Source organism: Chanodichthys erythropterus, chromosome 4, assembly GCF_024489055.1.
Source record: "Chanodichthys erythropterus isolate Z2021 chromosome 4, ASM2448905v1, whole genome shotgun sequence".
NCBI classification, from domain to species: Eukaryota; Metazoa; Chordata; class Actinopteri; order Cypriniformes; family Xenocyprididae; genus Chanodichthys; species Chanodichthys erythropterus.
Window position 1 is genome coordinate 2,581,823 of NC_090224.1, and position 24,428 is coordinate 2,606,250.

The following is a 24,428-nucleotide window of genomic DNA, read 5'->3' on the forward strand; positions in this document are numbered from 1 at the left end:
CCTTAAGGGTTTGGAAACCCGTCACACCTGTTACATTAATCTGTCCAATGTATGATTTTTGCCTGGCAGATGATAAAACTAGACTGTTGGAGGGTCCCAAGTCATATAGGGACCTTTCGATTGGGGTCTTTTGAGTTGAGACCTTTTAAACCACCCGGAACACTGTAGCAACCACATAGCAGTGCTCTTAAAACTCTCAGAACACTTTAGTTTTTTTATGGGAAAACTGAAAAAACTTTATAAACTATAAAAATTGGACTCATCAAATCACTGTCCCCACATTCCTTATGTTTCAGACCTTATCATCAAATAATAATTAAGTCAAATGGTGGTATTTTGCTCTTTCTGCCACAGGAAGCTCTGATGCTTCCTGTGGATCTCAGCATGAAATCCACCTCACCGTCCCGCATCATGTTCTCCTTTAGTTCTCTTCCTGTAGCTTAGCTCTGCCTTCTTCCTTTGCCACAGGAAAAGCTCTTAGTCTTTGCCATGAGGAAAGCCTTTTTTTGTCCATTCCACCTACAACCTCACTCTGTCTAAGGGCAGGGAATGAGCAGATCCAGAGGTAAACCAGGAAGTCTCTCTAGACGATGATGACATACTGGAATCATTTGACAACAAATTATTCGGACATTCTCATGCTTGAATTTTTCAGCCCTCACTACAACTGAGCACAGAGACATGCCCTAGTTCTTCTGCTCTCCTTTACCTGCTCCTAGACTTGAGTAGTTTAAAAAGGACATGAGTATTTTCTGCCGCAGGCATCAGAAAGGCCAAGAGTTGTGCCTCAAGGGAAATGGGGGCCAAAAACATTCTTTGGGACATCATGTACCAAGCTTCTTGATGGCCTGGACGAAAGAGCTTCTGGAACCGGGCTAGGAAACAGAGGCCAATATGTTATTTAAGAGTTTGAATATTTGGGAAGTTCTGTGAGTCCCTGCAGGATATGGTGACTCGCTTCCTTGCCGTCACTAGCTTGATAGTCCTGGGAAGGAAGAAGGTGGAGACTAGAGGAACGAGGTTGTCACAGACATTTTAATTAACCAGTAGTTGCATTAGTGGGCCACAATTTTTTCCACACTTAAATTTGTAATTTGTAAAATGTAATTTCATTACGTCCAGTAATTTTTTTGTTTTGTTTTGTAATAAAGGGATAGTTCATTCAAAAAATCAACACCAAGAAAATTATTTTTAAGATTGTTTAAATTGTTTTCGAGTAGTCCAGGGATGACGTATTTTTTGTTGGCCAACCCGGAATTTAGCATCACCCTGGTTCCCTCGACAAAAACCCAATAGGATTTTTCAGTTGGCTTTTGGATTATTGCAAAAATAATGTCTGTAATTTACAAAAGCTTATGATTCTTACATGTTTTGTTCATCGTGAAAATCTTCACAAATTAACTCAACTTTTTATGAATTTTGAAGCATAAATCGGCAGAATTCAAAAGCTAAACGTAGTCCTCGTCAATAAGCTTCCGACAACTTTCACTCTGTTTAAAAACATTTTCCTTGAAAGTTTGAGTTATAATAATTTATTATTTTATATCATAGAATAAAACATGAAAATATATTGAGATTGAGTTCACCACAGACCTTATTTCAAGCATTTAAGCAAAAACCCATTGACTTTACGACGTTGTAACCAGAAGTGCTATAATGCTAATTAGTTTCAGGGTTTTAGCCTACAAACATATGTCATCCCTGCACTACTCTATAGGTTTCGATCAATCTTTTTGGGTGAACTCTCTCTTTAATTGTTTTCAAGCCACTGCAAACCCATGTTGCGAATCAAAAGTGGAAGAAAAATAAGTTTTTGATTCAAGTTTAAGGTATCTTTCATAGCTATAGTGGACATGTCCTGACACATAAAGTAAATGTAATGCAACTTTCTCTTTGGAGTGAGTTAGTTAGCAAGCTTATGTTTGGCAGTGCTCAGCAGAGCTGAACGCCCCCGTGCACAGGCAGGGTTCACACTCTCCCCACACACTCTGCTGCCTACATGCTCTTTCATACAATACTAGTAAGGTTGTTACTGGGCAGCGCAAGGCTGTGTGTGCTCTGGTATAAGTAATCCAGCCTCTGGCCTGCCCCTTGGGCACAGATCTAGGGGGCTATTTCAGAGACCTCACTGGAGATGTTATAAGTGGATTTGGATCAAGGCCTCCACGCAGAGAATGTGCCAGGTGTGTACCTCTTCGAAGAGCACATTTGCCTTATTTAGTTAGCAAACGCCATTGTTTATTCAGATTAAATGATTTTGGAGTTATTGTAAGCTGATGTGAGCCCAATGCGATTGTGGGCCTGAATTTTATTTATTAATGCACTGCACTGATATCACACTTAGTTTAAAGGTGCCGTAGAACGTGTTTTCAAAAGATGTAATATAAGTCTAAGGTGTCCCCTGAATGTGTCTGTGAAGTTTCAGCTCAAAATACCCCATAGATTTTTTTTAGTTCATGTTTTTAACTGCCTATTTTAGGGCATCATTAAATATGCGTTGATTCAGGCTGCGGCCCCTTTAAATTCTCGTGCTCTCCGCCCCCGGAGCTCGCGCTTGCCTTAAACAGCATAAACAAAGTTCACACAGCTTATATAACCCTCAAAATGGATCTTTACAAAGTGTTTGTCATGCAGCATGTCTAATCGCGTAAGTATGGTATTTATTTGGATGTTTACATTTGATTCTGAATGAATTTGAGGCTGTGCTCTGTGGCTAAAGCTAACATTACACACTGTTGGAGAGATTTATAAAGAATGAAGTTGTGTTTATGAATTACACAGACTGCAAGTGTTTAAAAAATGAAAATAACGACAGTCTTGTCTCCGTGAATACAGTAAGAAACAATGGTAACTTTAACCACATTTAACAGTACATTAGTAACATGCTAATGAAACATTTAGAAAGACAATTTACAAATATCACTAAAAATATCATGATATCATGGATCATGTCCGTTATTATTGCTCCATCTGCCATTTTTCGCTATTATTCTTGCTTGCTTACCTAGTCTGATGATTCAGCTGTGCACAGATCCAGACGTTAATACTGGCTGCTCTTGTGTAATGCCTTGAACATGAGCTGGCATGTGCAAATATTGGGGGCGTACATATTAATGATCCCAACTGTTACGTAACAACCGGTGTTATGTTGAGATTCGCCTGTTCTTCAGAGGTCTTTTAAACAAATGAGATTTACATAAGAAGAGGAAACAATGGAGTTTGAGACTCACTGTATGTCTTTCCATGTACTGAACTCTTATTTAACTATGCTGAGGTAAATTCAATTTAATTCTAGGGCACCTTTAACAGAGCAAAAAAAAAAAAAGTAAGGTTCATTTTGTAAACTTTAATTAATGATGAAAAATAGTACATTTATGAATTAACTGTGGTATTTCAATCTGAACCCATCACTGTACCATGGTATCACCACAGTACTTATTTGTAAGGCTAGTAAGCGTTAGCTCTGGGGTTGAGATATGCAGACAGTGTCTCTCCACTCGGCAGCTGGAGTTAGGCCGTACCTCTTCTGCAGGAGAGCTGTCTTAAAATAGCCTGCTCAGAAATGACAAGACAGCTGGGTGAGGGGTGTGGTGGGGCATGAAGAGAGCGCACCACAGTCCTTGGAATAGCGGAGTGTTGCTGTAAACCAATGATTAGTTAACCCCTCTGCAGCATTTCCCTATGTGCCCCCGGCTGCGACCAAACCGCCCGAGGTGGGGAGTGTGCGTCTCTGCGCAGTTGTGAAAGTGTTCATAACCTTTGTCACCCGGAATGTCGCCTTGTCCTAAGATTAGGTGTCAGCGCAGTGATGTGCAGCTGTATGTTTGTTCCTGTCTGTCATTAAGATGTTTTAACCTCAGTGGCATTTTAAGTGTTAACATGTATATGTGGTTTTCAGGTGCAACTACGGCTGGCAGGGTCAGTTCTGTGACGAGTGTCTGCCTTACCCTGGCTGCTTGCATGGGACCTGTGTTATGCCATGGCAGTGCACTTGCGAAAAGAACTGGGGTGGCCTCCTGTGCGACAAAGGTAAGGGTCCTAAGTGCATCACACACGCTGATGATTTGACCTAGTTAGTTTTGAGAAATTGAGGTCAACCTGGAATTGACCCATAAAATGGTCAGCAGTAGATGAGAATGAGTTTAAGCCCACGAGTATCCAGCCACGGAGGTGCCAGGGCAGCAAATTCATATCATGGTGTTAAATAGAACTACAGCATCTTACACCGAGCTGGTTTGTTGGCTGCGATGTCAGCACAGGCTGTGCATCATGTGACAACACACGCACAAACACACACTCTGGATATTGTGGTTGTGACTGGAGTGGCGCTCGGATATCTGATCTGTTGGGTAGTGTGCGTCCTGGAAGGTGGTTAGGAATGAGAAGCAGCCGAGATGTGCCTACAGTTCTCTTTATTTATTTACTGGCTTTTATGTGCACAGCCTTGCCTTAGAAGGTCTGCTGGGAGTCCAGCAATAGTTTGCCAACTGTAGTCATTCAAACAGCATTACCAGGCTTAAAAAATCTGAATACATTGTTAGTATTTCTTCCCCCATAGCCTGAAGAAGTACCCTAGTTCATTGTTTTCATGTCCTTAAAGATCTGAACTACTGCGGCACACACCATCCCTGCGTCAATGGCGGGACCTGCATGAACTCTGAACCAGATGAATATAACTGTGCCTGTCCTGAAGGGTACTCTGGCAAGAACTGTGAAATTGGTAAGTCTCTACAGATGGATGGGGTATTTGATAAATGAAAGTGCTACATGGAAGATTTTATTGCATGATGTTATGCGGACGAATGGATGGATGGATGGATAAAAGGGATGTACTGTATGGATAGATGTGGATAAAAGAAGGGATGTACTGTATGGATAAAAGAAGGGATAGATAAATTGATTGGATGGATAAATGATAAATGGATTGGTCGATAAAGGGGTGGATGGTAGACGGATGGATGGATAAATGGATGGATAGATGGGTAAATAGATAAATATATGGATGGATGGATGGTAAAAGAAGGGAGGAATGGATGGTTGGGAGGGTAAAAAGGTGTGATGGGATGGATAAAAGAAGGGAAAGATAAATTGATTGGATGGATAAATGATAAATGGATTGGTCGATAAAGGGGTGGATGGTAGATGGATGGATGAATAAATGGATGGAAGGATGGATGATCGATAGATGGACAAATAGATAAATAAATGGATGGATGGATTGATGAAAAGGGATAGATGAATTGATTGCATGGATGAATGGATGGGTAGATAAAGGAATGGGTGGATGGATGGATGAATAGATGGATGGATGGATGGATAAATGGATTGGTAGATAAAGGGTTGGATGGATAAATGGATGATAGAAGGATGGAAGGAAGGTTGGATGGATGGATAAATGGATGAATAGATAAATATATGGATGGATTGATGGATGGATGAAAGAAGGGATAGATGAATTGATTGGATGGATGAATGGATGGGTAGATAAAGGAATGGATGGGTGGATGGATGAATAGATGGATGGATGGATAAATGGATTGGTAGATAAAGGGATGGATGGATAAATGGATGATAAATGGATGATAGAAGGATGGAAGGAAGGTTGGATGGATAAATGGATGAATAGATAAATATATAAATGGATGGATGGATAAATGGATGGAAGAATGGATAGATAGATGGGGAATTTGGTGTCTATACTTATGATGTCTGTCTAGATTTATGACATAAACCATTGCGTTTTTGCAGCCGAGCATGCTTGTGTATCCAACCCCTGTGCGAACGGAGGCACATGTCATGAAGTCCCGACCGGATTTGAATGCCAGTGTCCACCAGGCTGGGAGGGACCCACTTGTGCTAAAGGTACGTAAATCTTTCTTGCACCTTCCTCTCTGACTTTCTCCATGGCTTGATCTGTTCTGTCTGGAGACCTAGTTATAGACCTAGACTAGAGCACAGACACCCGCCCCCTCCCCGACATGTGTCCAGATGCTGTGGCCAGAGTGCCGCTTGGCTGTTTGTCATGCTGGGATGTGTCAGGTATATGGCAGGGTGAAGCCGGTCCTGGATCTTGGCAGCACAGCGGGGTCCCTTAGCATGGCGAGCGGAGCTTGAGCTCTTACGGGTCCCGGATTAGAGCCTGGTGATACCCATCACTGAGACAGGGGGGATTTGCATAATCTGTCTTCACTTTGAACCAGCATTTGGCTTCACAAATTGGGAACGCAGTGTGTCATGGTCTTCCCTTCCTTCTCCACCCCTCCAGCTCCACAAAGCATCCCTCTTTTAGCGCCACAGAGCTCAAATTTGATCAGTTGCAAATTTGTTTATCACTTCTAGGATGCCCAGTGTTTTAATTTTTGGTATTTCTCACACTCTTCATCACTCCCTCCACGTCCTACCTCCTCGGTCTCCTCCACCGCACATATGGGGCTGTGTTTCCATTGTCATAGCAACAGCAGGGTCCCCTGCTGGAATTTGGACATTCGCCCCCCCCACCATTTTACCCATAAAGGTTTTTCCCCCACCTTTTCCCTCTTCACTTGCCTGTCTGACCCTTTTACACACCCCGCTCCACCCCATTCACCACAATATATGTATAAGGCTAAAGGGAGAAGAAAGGAGGGAGGAATTTCTCTTGTTTTTGTTTCCTCCCATTTTCTTCCAAATTTCAAATGGCTGCTGCTCAGTTCTTTGTGCCTTTGTGCCCGTATTAAAACTGTAATGATTTGTGCTCTAATAGCAGCTAATCTGGCGACCTGGATTATATCAAGCTGTAATCGCTTTACTGTCTTGCATAAAGAAAAGCTCTCTCTGATGAACGCACTGACACTCTCTCCTAGGGCTGGACGATTATGGCCTAAAATCAAAACCTCAATTAATTGAACATTTTACCTCAATTAATTGAACATTTTACCTCGATTACGATTAATGAACGATTATTTTGTTTGTTTGTTTGTTTTGCCCTCATAGTTCACTGACAAGGTTTGTACTGTAAATATGATTGACTATTAAAGGTGGGATATTTTTTTCCTATTGAAAGAGTGATCTGACAAAACAGCTCACTATCTGATTCTGCAGTGATTTTACCTATGGTTTGTAACATTTCTTACAGATTTCTGTTCGTTGTAAATCAGATAAAGATAAATTAGCACAGTACCAGTACGTAATGAGAGTATTTGCATGTGTGAATTAGTCATACCGTCTCTATTAATTGTGAAGCTGTGGGTTGTAAATAGTTACTTCAAAAGTAGAAAAATATATGCTATAATAAGTTTCTAAGCTACTTTAGTGATAAATCACAGGACAGCGCTGACAACTAGTTTCTGCATTCCTCACGGTGCATGTGATCTTCACGTTTTGCACAGCTAGTGTTTGTATGAGTGTTCGTGCCACAATGCAGCTGCGCAAGCACGGTAGCTCGATATAATAATACACATCCGATCGTCTAAATTCACTTTAATGTCCAAACTGGCAAACCTTAATAGACATATAACTGACAAAGTTTAGTGAAGACACAAGGCTCACCGCTCGCACTCCATCACTATGTGTTGAACCGGCGTTTACCTCCATGTTGCATTTATGCCACTGACTGGACAGGGCAGAGTCACGTGGCTATACACGTGGTAGTACGTTTTTAAAGGTGCTCTAAGTGATGTCACGCCTTTTTAGGCCAAAACATTTTTTGTCATATACAGCAAACATCTCCTCACTATCTGCTAGCTGCCTGTCCCCTGAACACACTGTAAAAAAACGTGGTCTCTAGTCCCCACAAGCTCCAAAAATGGCAATAAAAACAAACTGGTGCAGCCTGGACCATGAAAAATAATAAACATGCTCCAGCCAATAACCGACAAGAATGATTTTAAATGCGCGTTAAAGGCAGTAGTGTTTCATGAAGCACGGAGGGGGAGGAGGAGGAGGAGGGAGGGTCTAGCTAGCCTCTGTTTTGTTTGACAACACTTCGAACATCAACAGGAAGTTACTCCACCAGGATCACTTAGAGCACCTTTAAGGGGGAAGTATTAACAGGATTAAAAAAACGAAATAAACCGACATGGGAAAATTAGAGGTTGGGTTAGAGGTTCTGAATTTCGGTTTCAATTACTTCTCAATTAATCGTCCTGCCCTACTCTCTCCCACCTTTTCTCCAACTCTACCATCATTATGTTATATGTTATATGTTATATGTTATGTTATATGTTATGTTATATGTTATGTTATATGTTTACTAGAATAGTATTTTATTTTATTTTATTTTGATGGGTAGAAAACAAGCTTCACCCTGCCACCACTACATATTTGTTTTCTTCCCATTATATTATATTATATTATATTATATTATATTATATTATATTATATTATATTATATTATATTATATTATATTATATTATATTATATTATATTATATTATATTATATTATATTATATTATATTATATTATATTAATTATATTATATTATATTATATTATATTATATTATATTATATTATATTATATTATATTATATTATATTATATTATATTATATTATATTATATTATATTATATTATAGCTAGTGGTGGGCCGTTATCAGCGTTAACATGCTGCATTAACGTGAGACTCTTATCGGGCGATTAAAAAAAAAAATATCGTCGTTAATCTATTCTCAAAGTTGGGAATAGCTGGGTCTATACTACGCAAGCTATGATGACTTTCACCTTGATATTTTAGCGAGGATGTATAACTAGCCGAAATGACCCTTCGCAAAGACCCGCCCCCCCTTAGTTACTGTTGCTTTGTCTGACAAGCCGTGGCGCTGTCACACCACACACAGTGATAAATACATTGCGGAGCAAAGACGATACTGACAACACGTCGACAGACAAGACAGAGCAGGTTACTTATAATATTTAACAAAGTCCCAGCTTTAAAACTGTATAGTTTTTTTGTTAAGACATTCAAACAATATAAAAACCATTTTGTTGCTCTTTAATGTGTCGTGATAGATTGCTGTAGCGGCTCAGCTCAAGAGGCTTGTAAACCGATCATCTCTTACTATGAGTCCATTTATAGCATCAAATAAACATCAATGAACATGAGAATCAATGTTGTTTCAAATGTGGAAAGATGTCAATATACACAATTTTTCAAGTTTAACTCCACCGAGGTTAATTTTCTAACTCCTGACTGCTTTGCCGGCCAAAATGGCGGATTACTTTTAGTCATTATTTGGGTAGCACACATATTCTGAATGTTTTCGGCAGAATTCAAATGAGCCATTTTAATCTAGATTAATTCCAAGATTACAGTGAGATTAATCTAGATTAAAAAAATTAATCTATGCCCACCACTAATTATAGCATATTATAGCATATTATATTATAGCATATTATATTATATACACGTTTCAGTTATATTATACTGTGGCATATTATATTATATTATATTATTGCATATATTATATGCAAATCAGAAGATAACATTAATAATAACAAAATAATTACATGTCTAGTATTAGTGTAAACACAGCCTTACATTATGTACATTAACATAAGTTTAAAAAAAACAATAATATTTGAAAAATATGACTGTGTGAAGCTATTGTAAAATACACTTGCACTCATGTGACTGTATATCATTTGAATTCTTTATTATTGCACCAAATTGGAACCTACAGTTACACCAAGTAACGTGACACATCATCAAAATTTTTCACATAATATTCACTTTGGAGTGCATGCTATAGTTTTCAGCTTGCTGTTGGAATTTAATAAAGATAGATTGACACAGCAGGACCGATCCTTTCTGTAGAATGTGTGTGTGTAGTGGGCATTGAATAACCCACACAACCTTGCTGGTTTTAAAATTGCCCGGTTTGAATGTTTATATGCATAAAACTGAAAACATCCTATAATATTATGTGATGAATATCCAAAAATATATCAGGATGGTCTCACAAGATACAGCACAGTTTCAGTTGTGTATTTTTGATATCTTCGGAACATAACATGATTTTGTGTTGATGTTGCAGACATGGATGAATGTGCCTCCGGCCCATGTGCACAAGGCGGAACATGTATCGACCTGGAAAATGGCTTTGAGTGTGTCTGCCCTCCTCAGTGGGTTGGGAAGACCTGTCAAATCGGTAAGATTGAGATCCCCCTTTATTGCAAGCGTGTTTTGAACTACAGCATTCAGGCACGTTTCAGTTTTTAAATATATACACTGTTCTTTGGACCATGCCATTATTTGTGCTTTGTCATTTGTTGAAAAATATTATATATTTTGCATCCAAATGGTTGAATATGGTGTGTTAGATCTAAATTGCATGCACTTTGTGACAAACCAGCATGATTTTTAGACAAAGCAAGAGAAGTGATTTGATTAATCTGCATGATGAACTGGTAATAGCGGCAACCTGATCCTTGTTGCCTGTATGACAGCCATATATGCATATGTTACAAGGAGGGCCAGCCTTAGACCTGGATCTAAGGCTAGATCAGATGGCCCGTCTCCGGCATCGTAGGCGCCACAGGATTTTCCATCATCCTTCTGCTCACAATAGTGTGCAGCCCTTGTCAGGGGAAGTGATGAATGTGAAAGGAAGTGGATTGTGACCTGTAAACAAGCGTGGGGTGGGAACAGGAGTCGGTCTGCTCGTCTTACGCTTCGAACCTTAGCCTCCAGCTTGGGTTTCGCTCACAAGAGCCTGCCCTGAGCACGGTGGGGAGTCGTGTTTCTCAGAGGACAGGTGCGCAGGGGAGCGGAGCGCACCTCACTAGGGGCCCCTGATGAATATTTAAACACCTAATAAGCGCTATTTTTTTCATGGCAAAGTCAAAAGAGTCATAGCCCCCTGAACCGTCTGGTCACCTGCTGTAGGCTAATTGGGGAGAGACGAGCAAAAGGAGGGGTGATTACGAGTGGACCCTTAGTTCACAATGCGAACATTTTTTTAAAAGACAAATAGTAAATTGTTGATAGTGCTTAGAAAATGTTTTCAGAAAATATTCTGCTATCTTTCAAAAGTTTGAGGTCAGTCAAAAATGATTCATTTTATTCAGCAAGGATGTATTGAATTGATCAAAAATTATAGTTAAGACATTTATAATGTTACAAATTATTTCAGATAATTGCTGTGCTTTTGAACTTTGTATATGTCAAAGAATCATGAAAAAATGTATCATGGTTTCTGTATCAATTGTTTTCAACATTGATAATAAGAAATGTTTCTTGAGCACTAAATTAGCATATTAGAATAATTTCTGAAGGATCATGTGACACTGAAGAGTAATGATGCTGAAAATTCAGCTTTGCCATCACAGGAATAAATTACGTTTCAATATTACAATTAAATATAAAAATATAAATTGTAATATTTCACAGTAAATGTACAATAAAAGTAAATGTGAAATAATACAACTGAGTATATAATTATATAATATTGTATTAAATGCTATAATTATGATATATCTTTTGAAAGTGAATCATAATGTTTATTTGTGCTTTTTGAGTAAAATTGTCTTGTTTTAAGGATGTTTAGATCTTTTTATTAGAACACAAGCTACATATACTGATTACTGTAGTATTTTTTTTATTTATTTTTTGCTGTGTAATGGTCATTGATCAGGAAGTCAAGCAGACTGGCATCGTTGTTACTGTTAGAGTTTCAAGCCAATGGGCTTAATGGTGGTGGGGTTACACAACAAGATCTCAGATTTCTCTGCCTCTCTCTTACTACTCTACACTTCCCATCTCTCTTCCCAATTTCTCAATCTACCAATTGTCTTCAAAATTTCCCAACTCTTTCTGTCCCTTAATTTTGCAGATGCAAATGAATGTATGGGGAAGCCTTGTGTAAATGCTCACTCTTGCAAAAACATGATTGGTGGATATCACTGTGACTGCTTTCAAGGATGGGCCGGACAGAACTGTGACATCAGTCAGTATCTCCTAATGCTCCTCTCCTCTCCTTTCCCCCTTCTTTGAGCACTTACTCTATAGTGGCGGCCAGGGTTTCCTCTTCGGACACTTGATACTCTGTGGGGTTCTGCACACTGTATATTTTGTCTTAGGCTTCACCTGCTGTTGCATGCTGGGTCATTGTCTGTACGTCACGTTTGTGGTGATCGAACTAACATTTCCATATTCAGCGCACTTACAGAGCTCATCTAATTTGAGTTAATTGCACATCTTCAGCCATTCCTAAATACTGTCCTGATTTCCTCCACTTAGCCATTGATTAATTGCTTGATTTACTTTGCCCCTGACTGCAGATCTCAATGGCTGCCATGGACAGTGCCAGAATGGAGCAACTTGCAAGGTATAACCTTTAAGATTCAAAACAATTCTTGGTTTATTTTAGCCTCTCAGTTAATTGTGTTTGTTATTAAGTGTCCTTTTATTTGTGTCTGTGCAGGAGCTGGTTCATGGAGGTTACCACTGTCAGTGCCCTTCAGGCTTTGTGGGCTTGCACTGTGAAGTCTCAAGGAACAAATGTGCCAGCGGTCCGTGTCAAAACGGTGGCCGCTGCCATGTCGTTCTGGACGGCTTTGTTTGTGAATGCCCGCCAAACTATGCAGGGCCGCTGTGTGAGGTAAGAATCTTTACCGTTTATAGCAAGGCCGCAACCATGTCTTGAACATTGGGGGGACCAGTTTTTTTATAAAGCATAAATAAACAGAACAGTGCAGGAAATTCTAGGTCTAATTCTAGTTGAACTATTTGAAAATAATATTTGCATTAATTTGAATTAAAATATGCACACATGTAGGCTACTTTCATTTGTATTCCTAATGTGTCGAAAATGTAAAAGTGTCTCATCACACTCGGTTAGGAATTACATGAATCACGTAAATGCATATTTTCTGGCCATATTTGAGAAAAAAGTCCTAACAACATAAAGAGCGCTGTGTGTATATATAGTGCTATATATAGTGTATATAGTATATAGTGCTATATATAGTGTATATAGTGTATATAAGTGATATATAATATACTGCCCTCCAAAAGTTTGGAAACGCCCTAGAAAAGCGGGGTTTTGGACAATATTGGCATGAATCCTTTTTAATTTGTGATAATTTTGCACTGATAAGGGATAACACAAACAACGAAAACATATTTTATTACATAAGCAGTTTATACATAGAAAAAAACTTACATTTTCAATTTATCAAAATATCCACCATTAGCAGCTATCTGACCTAAACTGGGTTCTAATTGGTTCATTGTGTTCTAAACTTAATTGGCAATCAATTGTTGAAGCTATTAAGGTGTGCCGACCCAAAAATCTTTTACAAACCTGGGCCAAGTTTAAACCAGTAACCAGGCATCACAGCTGGCAAAGGGGCATGTCTGACTCTGACATGTATATATTGCCATTATTATGTAATCAAAAGGAAAATTATTATTGCTGGTCTTCAATGATAATGTCAAGTTACTTTAATGAATTTGTACCAAAAAATTATAAGGATTTATGCCGATATTATTCAAAACCACACTTTGCTAGGGGTGTTTCCAAACTTTATTTATTTATTTATTTAGAGTAGAACAGCTGATAGGAAATTAGTGATTTTAGTCAGGTTTAGGTTAGGTTTAAGAGATCTACATCATATCTCTTTCAATGATCAATAAATGGAAATTGTGGGGCTTGGTCTTGCTTAATTGTTGACATTTAGTAATGCAGATGGTGTCACTTCTCCATTCATACTTTGCTCACAATCTCGTTCGGCACGGCTAAATTGGTCGGCCCCCCCCCCAATGCGTGTGTGAGTTTAAAGCCTTGGTGTAAGGCAGATCAAGCCTGCTATTTGGCCACAGGTGCGCCAGGGTAACTAGAGCAGGGTTTGGGAGGAGGGCGGGAGTATTTTTTCTTGCCTTCATGTGGCCATTATCACTGTTGGTGGTGGAGAGCTCTGTTTTGGAGCCAGTGTTAGTCTAGTGGCAGGCTAAAGATGGACTTCCATAGAGGTGCTGGAAGCTGGTCCTGAGCCAGTCTCATCTTACCATGCAGACTAAAAATAAGTTGTAGTGAATGAGGCAACTCTTCTCTTGGCCTCCTGGCCGTCTGCCCACAATCAGCCCGGGAAAGAGAAGGCCTTGATTTTTACGTTATATTCATGCCTAGCGTGCCATGCGCTCACATTAGACCATACCGTCTGCAGTCTGAGAAGCGAGCCTATACTAGGGAAGGTTTTGATCTGGTAGGGCTGTTTACAGTGCAGGTGCACATGAAGCTACATATAAAGCCTTGGTCCTTGATCAGACATGTTTTGATATGGAATCAGATCTGTGTAATTGAACTGAAAAAATCATTACAATAAATCTGAGATTTACTCTATATTTTAGATGAAATACACAAACTACTATCCAAAATATAGAGACCTGTTTGCTTCTAATATATGCCTACAGATTAATACTTTTTAAAAAAAATTACGTCAACCGATTTTTGCCCGCCAACATACCACTGTTTGAAACGTGTCCAACAGGGTTGTTCCTGGGATCCAGTACAGATGGATGATTATCTCTTACATCTGTCTGCTCTAGCAGTTTTATGTAGCTCTGTTGGATACAGTCTGGTTTGCAGACACTCCTCTTATATCACTGCCTGTGAAAAAGTGCTCTGTGCAGACCTTCAACTTCCATTATATACAATGTATATCCCTACTAAAATAAATTCAGCAGACTCAGAGCTTGGGAGAACAGCGTTATAGTCTGAACTAACACCTTACATGGCAGATGGCATGATGTGTACTTAAGAGAGGTTGTTTGAATTCCCCAGAGGAATCTCCCTAGAAAAGGCTTTTTTGAGAAAAAATGGGAACTGAGGACATTAAGGGGGTCATATAGGAACAGTTTATAGTTGAGTTTATATTATATTATTACTGTAAATTGAACAATTTAAATAAAAAAAAAATCAATGCATTTATTCATGCCCCTTGACCCATAGCAAATTCGACACAGCATCCTAAAAATGTGGCACTCATGGCGAGAGCAATGGGCAAAGACATCCGTCTGCATGTCATCCTAGCCTGTAGTTAACAAATAACAAATAGTCAAATAGTTAACAAATAGTCTACCTCAGACAGATTGACAAACTCAATTGCAAAATGATGGATTGCTTGTAACCCTGTGATAGCCTTGGGGTCAAAAAAGCAAATTTCTAAAGCCACATTTTGACTCATGAGCTTAATTATAAATTATTAAATCAATAATTATTACCACAAGTAATAAAACAATTAATATAGGTGTGTGTAGTCATAATAATTGTTTTATTATTCATAAAAATAATAGTTTTAATAATTTTATAATTAAGCTCATATTAATTACATGGCATATTTGGAAATGCGGACCATATATTACAAAATGTTGTATTACATGTATTACAAAAATGTTTTTGTAAATATATTAAATAATGTGCAGTTTATATTAAATGTTAACATATCAATAGAATATATTAAGCATTATGAGTTTCTGTGTGGAAGATTAACTTCTAAGAATATTTACCAGAACAAGGCCAAGTCGAGGTAGACGGAGAACTAGATGTGCAAAAGTGTTCCTCGTCCCAGTTGAATATGCTCGGTAAGAGCGGAAGGATGTCTAAATTTAGCTGCACAGTTTGTTTTGATTGGTCTCTTGTGTGATTGTAATGGTGCTGTCTCCTTTAGCTGTAGGCTTATGGGAGCTTACCTGACTGTTTATCTAGTTTAAGAGGACTGGACTTACAAACTAACTCAATCTCTCTGTCTCGTTTGAAGCTGGAGAGTCTGCCTCACCTAAACCTCTGTGAGCCGAACCCCTGTGAGAATAAGGCTTCGTGCTACAGCCTGCCGGGTGACTTCTACTGTGCCTGTCCTGAAGACTTTGAGGGCAAGACTTGTGAAAACCGCAAGGACCACTGCAGGACAACCCCTTGCCAAGGTACTGCCCTTCCTGTTCTCCTGCTGACCAAGATGCAACAACCAAAGATGTCAATCTGCATGTGTACATTGATCATCAATTGAAAAATAGTGCACAATAGTTCACCATTTGATCTTATTCCCACTTATGTTTTTTCATTCTCAGTGATTGACAGCTGTACGATAGCTGTGGCGAGTAACAGCTCGGATGGGGGTGTGAGACACATCAACTCTAATGTGTGTGGTCCTCGTGGCCGCTGTGTCAGCCTGCCGGGCGGCAACTTCACCTGCACCTGTGAGCTTGGCTTTACAGGAGCCTACTGCCACGAGAGTGAGTCATCCATACAGTTTCATAGTTTTCCACTTTTTAATTGTTCCTGTGACTCCCATTCCTCCTTTTTTGTTCACTTCTTATCAGTTTGGTTTAGCTTTACATAGTAGATGGGTAATTGGCATGACAGTTAAGCAGTCTCAGCAGTGTCATGTGATGTGACATGCTACTATTCTAAGCCAAACTTTCCCAAAAATTTAAGAATAAATTATCAAATAAATAATTTAATAAAATTATAAGTCATTTGTCAATGTCATAGGTACTTTTGGGCCAATTAAACATAATGTTTTAAAATATATTATAAAATATTATTTTAAAAAATGCTTAAAAAGAAATGGAGATACTTACAGTGAGATTCAAAAGATCACTTGTGAAAATACTAATTTATGTAAAACTTTTATGTTAATTACAAATTATATTATCAGCATATTTGAATGAAAATGTACATTCATTTGAGAATGTTGTTGTAATGACAGCAGCTCTTAAACTCCATGAAGTCCACAAGTTTGTGTAAAACCTGACAATCACACAAAAATAGGGCCTAAAGGAACTAAATTGGGTACAGAATAATTTTTGGTTTATTTTAAGGTTTCATTTCATTTTATTTAAACCCTAAAATGCTTTATTTCCATGATTAAATTACATTTTGAACTCCTGATGTTTAGTGTAGTCTTTTGAATACCATTTTATCCTAAAATCTTGATGTTCACAAAAATGTTATATATCGACAACCCAGATATAAATGACTGTGTGAGCAACCCGTGTCGAAACGGAGGCACCTGTATCGATGGGATCAGCTCTTTCCAGTGTTTCTGTCCGGATGGCTGGGAAGGTGATCTCTGTAACCTCAGTGAGTATCTTTCTTCATCTTCCTCCTCATCTTGACCTTCTTTACATTCAGCATCTTACCTTTGTCACTTGTGTTTCTGCACTCAGATGTGAACGAGTGCAGTCGGAGCCCTTGTAAGAATGGCGGTCACTGTGTGGACCTGGTCAATGACTTCTACTGTGAATGTGCCAATGACTGGAAAGGAAAGACCTGTCATTCACGTGAGTTACATCTCCCTGTTTTATGCCAAAGCTGAACTGTATTTGTAAAGTGACTGGTAATATTTTGAGTTATTTTGTGTCTTTTAGGTGAAAGTCAGTGTGATGCCACCACATGCAGTAATGGAGGGACCTGCTATGACCACGGAGACACTTTCCGCTGCGCCTGCCCTCCTGGATGGGGAGGGAGTACATGCAACACAGGTGAGTAGACCTTTGTGAGTCAGAGTCCAGTTTTCGTACTCACTTCATTCACAGCAGTGTTTCTCAAACCATTCTGAAGCAAAAAATGCTTTTCATAGCTCCAAACTATTCATTGACTCCCCTCACAAATTATATAATCAAATTAGTCTCTCTTAATACTCAATTATCCTTGCAATCCTCCTTATATTTTCAGTGATATATTGTATTTTAATTTATATATGGTCATCCATTTATTCTATTTAAACAGTTTTTTTCAGTATCTTCTTTTTTTTGTTTTATAAATTTAATATAATTTTTTTAAATGCCTATACAGAAATTAATCCAAAATATTTCTTCAAATAAATAAATGTTTGTCTCCAAATATTTAAACTTTGCTATACTGCATTCTAAACATAAGATTTTATAAACTTCTAATATTATTTTATTTTTATATATTTTATACTTATTTTCAGTTTTAATATTGTATCTTGGTTACTTATTTAAACAGAATGAATGAACGTCCATTTATATAAAAGTACACAGTTTGTATCTTTGTCTTTTTCTGTTTTTATTTTATTTTATTTATTTTGCTTAAAATCAAATATTGTGGTTCAGTCTGGAGCTGGTTAACCCTTTGAGCGGTACGGTCCCACATATGGGATTTTTATTTCTGTGCCCCTGGGCGTACGGTCCCACATATGGGATTTAAACGTTCAGCGACATCACATAACTGCCAGATTCAAACTGTTTTCTCGCGCTTTGGCTGCGAGACGGACGCGCGCAGCTCTTGTCATATGCAGTGTTTTTTTAGTGGTTTCAGACATTTAAATACACATAAGCACCATTAAAACAATACATTTAGAGTTTATAAAATACACACTGATGTCAGACATCACTGGAAGCAGCAATAACAGTGAATTCAAATATAATATGCTGACATTTATTCATATCAGACACACATAATGGGCCCAAGTAGCTATAAAGTTTACTCTATTCTTCTTCCAGTTCACTATCCACTTACTTACATATATTTCAGGAGAAACTGATGAATTCACCTGCTGTAAATCCGACTGACAGGACTCTGCGAACTGCAGCGCAAACTAAGATGGTGGCGCCCATCTCGCATTATAGATCAAGATAAAGATCATTTATAAAGGTTTTAAAATGACAAAACATACTCGCTTACACATATTTGAGAATAGGAATATCATATAGTTAACACGGTAAGCAATTTTGTGAATATTTTAAATAAAAAAGGAAAAACTAAATAATAGCGATCCATCTGTCATACAGTGTTATTGTGGCTGCGTTCAGTGCTCGTGACACGCAAGACGCGTCGCTATGGAAACATTAAAGGCAAACGTTCTAAAATAACGGTCGCCTTAAAAAAAAAACTCTCTCTGGGGGGTCAGTTAGAATCATTTAAACTCACGCTCGAAAGGGTTAATTTGGTTCTAGGCTTGAAATTGAAGTTTAATTAAAAATTGAATTTTAGTTGAAAATCTAATTAACATTTTTTAAAATGTCTATACAGAAAATGAATGTAAAATAATTTATGTATTTATTTAGAAACATATTCTGATATTTTCTGCAGACTCCTAGCAATTGGCGATAGACCCCTGGGGGATAAGATATGATAAGGTCTGAAGAGTGGCTCACTTTCTGTAACTTTTCCATTTCGCTTTTCTTCTTTAGCAAAGAACAGCACTTGTGCGTCCAGCCCCTGCCTAAATGGAGGAACATGCGTGGGTGGTGGTGACACGTTCACCTGCATCTGTAAAGACGGCTGGGAGGGGCCCACCTGCGCTCAGAGTGAGTGAATTCGCCCATTCACAATTTAGCTGCCAGTGCATGTCTGCATACCAGTGAAAGCAAACATTACAATCCACAAAAGCGTTAAATTACTTTCGATCAGTGCGCAAATGTCTCGCATTGACTTTTTCTTCCTCTTTTGATTCTTTGCAGACATCAACGACTGCAACCCTCACCCCTGGTAAGAAGACCTATGTGGCCTTGCAGTTGTTCCCCCTCTTATTTACTCAATGCTGCCTGGGGCCGCCTCTGTTTGTGCCGACCCTCCCCTTCCCTGTACAACATAGAAGGCTAGTAATAACCCTTCTAAGATGGCTTTCTGCCCGATTCCACCATGTTATTCCTGCCCTGATAACCCCCATTCTCTGAGCGGATGCACCGAGGGGGGGTTTGAGGGGGGACGCTGGTTGTAAAGACGGGAGAAGATGTCCCTAAATCACCCCTAAATCCGACAGCTCAGGAGACCCTGGGCTGGTTTTAATGGGCACCACAATAGAGCCGATGGCCCTAAAAGAGCACCCCCAGCGGTGAGGGGAGGAGGGGATGGACAGGCTCTTTTTCTCCCAGTCCGCTCTGTCCTCTTGCCTTTCTTCATCGCTGACCTGGGAGCAAGGGATTTGGGAGTTGGGGCGGGAGTAGGGGGTGAGGATCCCAGCAAGGAGCCACTGGGGGCATTTGCATCTGAAAGGTGCTGGTATTGATAAACGCAATGAGGAGCTCTCACATCCCTCTTCGTTCATGTCTCTTCCACTCCTCTCTTCCCCCCTTTTTCCTGCCTTTCCTCTTCCACGCATGTATGCTGGAAGTATTGTGTCAATCAGATGGGTGAAGGTGTGTCTTTCGGCCAATAACCTCATTGTCCTCACATCTCCTTGCAGCTACAATGGAGGAATCTGTGTGGATGGGGTGAACTGGTTCCGTTGTGAATGCGCTCCTGGATTCGCTGGACCTGACTGCCGTATCAGTGAGTATCTCAAGGAGGAAAGAATAGGGATGTATAGAAAGAGGGTGTTGGAGGATTACCGAGCATCCAGTGCCCTTTGACCTCTTCTGGGGTTAAAGGTTAGCCCTGGCTCACAAACACACAGGAGATAAATTATTCAGCCAGTGGAAAAATTCCTCTCCTTGTGTCCATTGATGGCTCTTACATAGAAAATACTCCTTAAAGATTCCATGCATTTCCTTTGCCTCATTTTCTGAGGTGCAGCCAAGTGGATGCAGTCAGTCCTGGTGATTTATAAATGTGTATTGACTTCAAGTCAGTGGCTGTATTGATGAAGGTATGTTTTCTTTGCTTCACCAGACATTGATGAGTGCCAGTCGTCACCCTGCGCCTACGGTGCCACCTGTGTGGATGAGATCAATGGCTTCCGATGTGTCTGCCCACTCGGTCGCACCGGACCTCAATGCCAAGAGTGTAAGAGCTATTGTGTAATCTTTGAAACAATCAATTTCTTTTCATCTCTCAGCTTGTCCATATTGAGAAATGGACCTTAAAGACCCGCTGAAATCGTTTGCTTTCTGTCCTGTTAAAATAGGAAGTTGGAGAAGGACAAATTGAAAGGCTCATTAAGACTCCATGAACATTATTTATATTTTCTAATTGGAGGCAGGTGGAATTTAGGGGAGGGATATTCTCACTCTAGAGAGCATTTGATTGGACAAAAATCTCTCTAGTGCAGGATGAGTCATCAATATTTTTTGTCAATTTTCCTGGTAAAGAAAGACTGTACATTGAGGAAAAAAAAAAAAAAAAACATCTCCAACTGTGCAAAAGTTTGATGTCGTTAAGATTTTTTTTAATGTTTTTGAAAGTCGTCTCTTTTGCTCACCAAAGCTGCATTTATTTGATCTAAAATATAGTAAAATTGTGAAATATTATTACAATTTAAAATATTTTAAAATATAATTTATTCCTGTGATTCAAAGCTGAATTTTCAGCATCCGTTACTCCAGTCTTCAGTGTCACATGATTCTTCAGAAATCATTCTAATATGCTGATTTGCCACACTAGTACACTAGCGTATAGATTAGCTAAAAGCTAACAAAAATCTAACCGGGAATATGGTTCCTAAAGTGTGAACGTCATTAAGGGCGGGAGGCAGCGGCGGCGTAGGAGCACTGACCTGGCATCATGTGACTTAGATCATTCCAGAGAGGAAAAAGATCTGCTCCTAAATTAGAATTGGCCCCAGTCTTACGGTGTTTGTGTTTGTGTTGTGGTGCAGTTATTGGCATTGGGAAGACATGTCACTATGCTGGACTTCAGTTTCCGCATGGCAGCCGCTGGGAGGAAGAATGCAACACTTGCCAATGTGTCAACGGCAAAGTGGAGTGCACCAAGGTAAGTGTCTGAAGAAAAAGTCTTTTTTTCTCTTTATTTATATAAGTAAATAAATGAATGTGTTCATGACCCACTTTCTTAGGTGGTGTGTGGCAGGCGGCCGTGCCTGTTGCCAGGGACGCCAGGGCGAGAGCTTCACTCCTGTCCAGGAGGTCGTGAATGCCTGGAGCACAACTTCCTGACGTGCCTCTCTCCCCCTTGCCACCAGTGGGGGTTTTGTTCAAGCCCTGAAGCCGCCCCAACCCTCCAAACCAAATGCGAGCCCAACTCAGTCTATCTGGACAAGAGCTGTGCTCGCATCACCCTTATATTCAACAGGGACAAACTGCCCACAGTAAGTATTCACATTTAAGTTGGCGTTTTGTTTCATTACACATATGTCCTGTGATGGTACCGTGGCACAGTGATGGTTTCAGATGGTAATTCCATGGCATTGTCTCTATGAGATGTGTCCTGAAAACATGGTAATAATACTTGTTTTTGCCATTGCCAAAAGTTGAGGTCAGTTTTTTTTTTTTTATACTTTCATTTAGCGAGGACACAATAAATTAATCAAAATAGACAGTAAATTCATATATCATTTTACGAAAGATTTCTATTTTAAATAAATGCTGTTATTTTGAACTTTCTGTTGAAGAATCCTGAAAAAAAATTATCATAATTTCCACAAAAATATTATATATAATTATTATTATCAACATTGATAATAATAAGAAATTATTCATGAGCAGCTAATCAGCATATTAGAAAGATTTCTGAAGGATCATGTGACTAAACTAGCTCTGAAAGTTCAGCTTTGCAATCATAGGAATAAATTACATTTGAAAATATATTAAAATAGAAACGCTGATTTAAATTTTAATAACATTTCTCAATAATACATTTTTACCGTAGTTTAGATCAAATAAATAAGAGACTTCTTTCAAAAACTTAAATTCTTGCCGACCCCAAACTTTTGAACCGTAGAAAAACATGGTGTTACCTATCAGCCATTACAATACATAGTACTTTAATATTACCATAGTGTACTTCCACAAAGCTTTTTTGTATCTCTGAGAAATATCATAATACCATAGTAATTTGGTATTGCAGTCCAAATTCATGTCTAAAAATTCATGGTATTACTAGGGTACCATGTGTACAAAGCAATGGTGGTAATATAGTTCATGGGTATCCCCAGTAATGTGTACAAAATCCATGAAATAATATCCAATAAAAAAGTTGTATTGCCAGGGCACTGTGTCCAAAACACGGTAATGCTATATAAAACCTTATTCTCAGACAAGTCAAAGGTGTATTTGGTCTTTCTCTTATTGTAATTACATTATGATCCAGAATGGTGCCGTTTCTGAAATATTCATCTAAATACACCCTGTGCCTTCTAGGGAACGACAGTGCAGAATGTCTGCTCAGAGCTGAGGTATATGCCTGCCACACGGAGCCTGGCAAAAGATCACATGCTGTTGGTTCTCTGTGACCTCTCCTACAAAAACCAGGATGCAGTAGAGGTGGCAATCGTAAGTACATTTTGAAGACTCAAGCTTTGTGCACCTAGGGAGCACTTGTTATACTCACACATTTTATATTCATGAGTCCTCTGCACATCTATACCCTTCACACAGCGGTATTATGTGGGCCCCTAAGATCTATTATCAGTGGAATAGAAAGTCAAAACCATGGGGGTCCTGGATACTCGTTGCACAGATCTGTTAATGGATGCAAATTTGATTTCCTCACCCAGTCGAGTGCGGTTCCTCTAAATGCCCGGATGCCCAGAGCAATACCAACCGGCCCCCTCTTCAAACCAGCCCATTATGTTGTAATGAGATTCAGTTGACTGACCAGAAGCGGGCCGTACTGCATTGCAGCATTCCCTCCACCCACTCAGAGAGCACTGGAACCGGGCTCCAGCACATCTCACACATAGCTTTAGGATGTACACTATTTTCTTTAGACAAAAAAAGCTTGCACGGCCAAATAATCTTTAAGATAACAAAAACTCAATACATGGGTGAAAATTAATATCTTTGTGCTGCCAGGTGAGTTTTGTGTAATTTGAAGCCACATTTCCTGCGTTCAGTGAAACATTCTGCCTCACGGAAGTTACTTACAAATAGTGGTTACCTACAAATGCATCCTTTATACTTGGTCAGATTACACTAAATCCGTGCGGTGTTGTAACAAGTCACTAACCGAAGGCCCGTTTTTAACTGTCCTGACTCAATAAAATGGAACCTGTAGACAGGAACTTTGAACAGCTGCAGGTTTTTGCATGTTAAAACAGAATGGAGTTGAAATGATTGAGTCAACTGCTTTTTTGATAAAGATTGCTCTCGCTCCAATTGTTTTACAGAGCGTATTTTCATAGATTGATTTCAAGTAGCTTTTTGTGTTCTCGTATTAAAACTGTAGTTTTTTGGGTTCTATACCACATGATGTAAGCAAATTTAAAACTTTTGAGTACCATGTGATGCATCAGTGTGCTTTTTTAACTTTTAACTTATTTAACAATTTTTATTTAGAGATGTATGTAGTGTCTGAAATATTACTTATTGGATTATAGTTCTTTTTACTTTTGCACATTCTTACTGATGCATTCAACACCACATTATCTTCAGCAGAATTTTCAACAACAATGGCGTAAACATCACCAAAAATCAAAGACATAAAATTGGATGTAGATCATCAACAATAGGATTTTCAGTGGAACTGCAGCACATTTTAGTGAATAATTACAGATTATTCTTTGAAGGTGGTTTTACTTCCACTTTCATCTACATGTTTGGCATATATGTGTATATATCTATAAAAAACCTATTATTTCTCCTGCAG

At 39.0% G+C, this 24,428-nt stretch overlaps 1 protein-coding gene across 4 annotated transcripts in view; it reads left to right on the forward strand.

Annotated features, from left to right (window-relative positions):
* jag2b (jagged canonical Notch ligand 2b) overlaps positions 1-24,428 on the forward strand; it is a 52,727-nt gene that overhangs the window by 23,425 nt on the left and 4,874 nt on the right. For 2 of the 4 annotated variants that reach the window (XM_067383621.1, XM_067383624.1), the window contains 19 exons: positions 3,899-4,029; positions 4,601-4,720; positions 5,749-5,862; positions 10,014-10,127; positions 11,811-11,924; positions 12,259-12,305; positions 12,402-12,578; positions 15,739-15,901; positions 16,046-16,210; positions 16,947-17,060; positions 17,147-17,260; positions 17,348-17,461; positions 19,136-19,252; positions 19,406-19,433; positions 20,131-20,216; positions 20,556-20,669; positions 21,481-21,596; positions 21,679-21,930; positions 22,982-23,113. In XM_067383621.1, the coding sequence (XP_067239722.1) occupies positions 3,899-4,029; positions 4,601-4,720; positions 5,749-5,862; positions 10,014-10,127; positions 11,811-11,924; positions 12,259-12,305; positions 12,402-12,578; positions 15,739-15,901; positions 16,046-16,210; positions 16,947-17,060; positions 17,147-17,260; positions 17,348-17,461; positions 19,136-19,252; positions 19,406-19,433; positions 20,131-20,216; positions 20,556-20,669; positions 21,481-21,596; positions 21,679-21,930; positions 22,982-23,113 (2,332 nt within the window). The remainder of the gene's footprint in view (positions 1-3,898; positions 4,030-4,600; positions 4,721-5,748; positions 5,863-10,013; positions 10,128-11,810; positions 11,925-12,258; positions 12,306-12,401; positions 12,579-15,738; positions 15,902-16,045; positions 16,211-16,946; positions 17,061-17,146; positions 17,261-17,347; positions 17,462-19,135; positions 19,253-19,405; positions 19,434-20,130; positions 20,217-20,555; positions 20,670-21,480; positions 21,597-21,678; positions 21,931-22,981; positions 23,114-24,428) is intronic. The other 2 variants (XM_067383622.1, XM_067383623.1) reach the window with 2 other exon arrangements.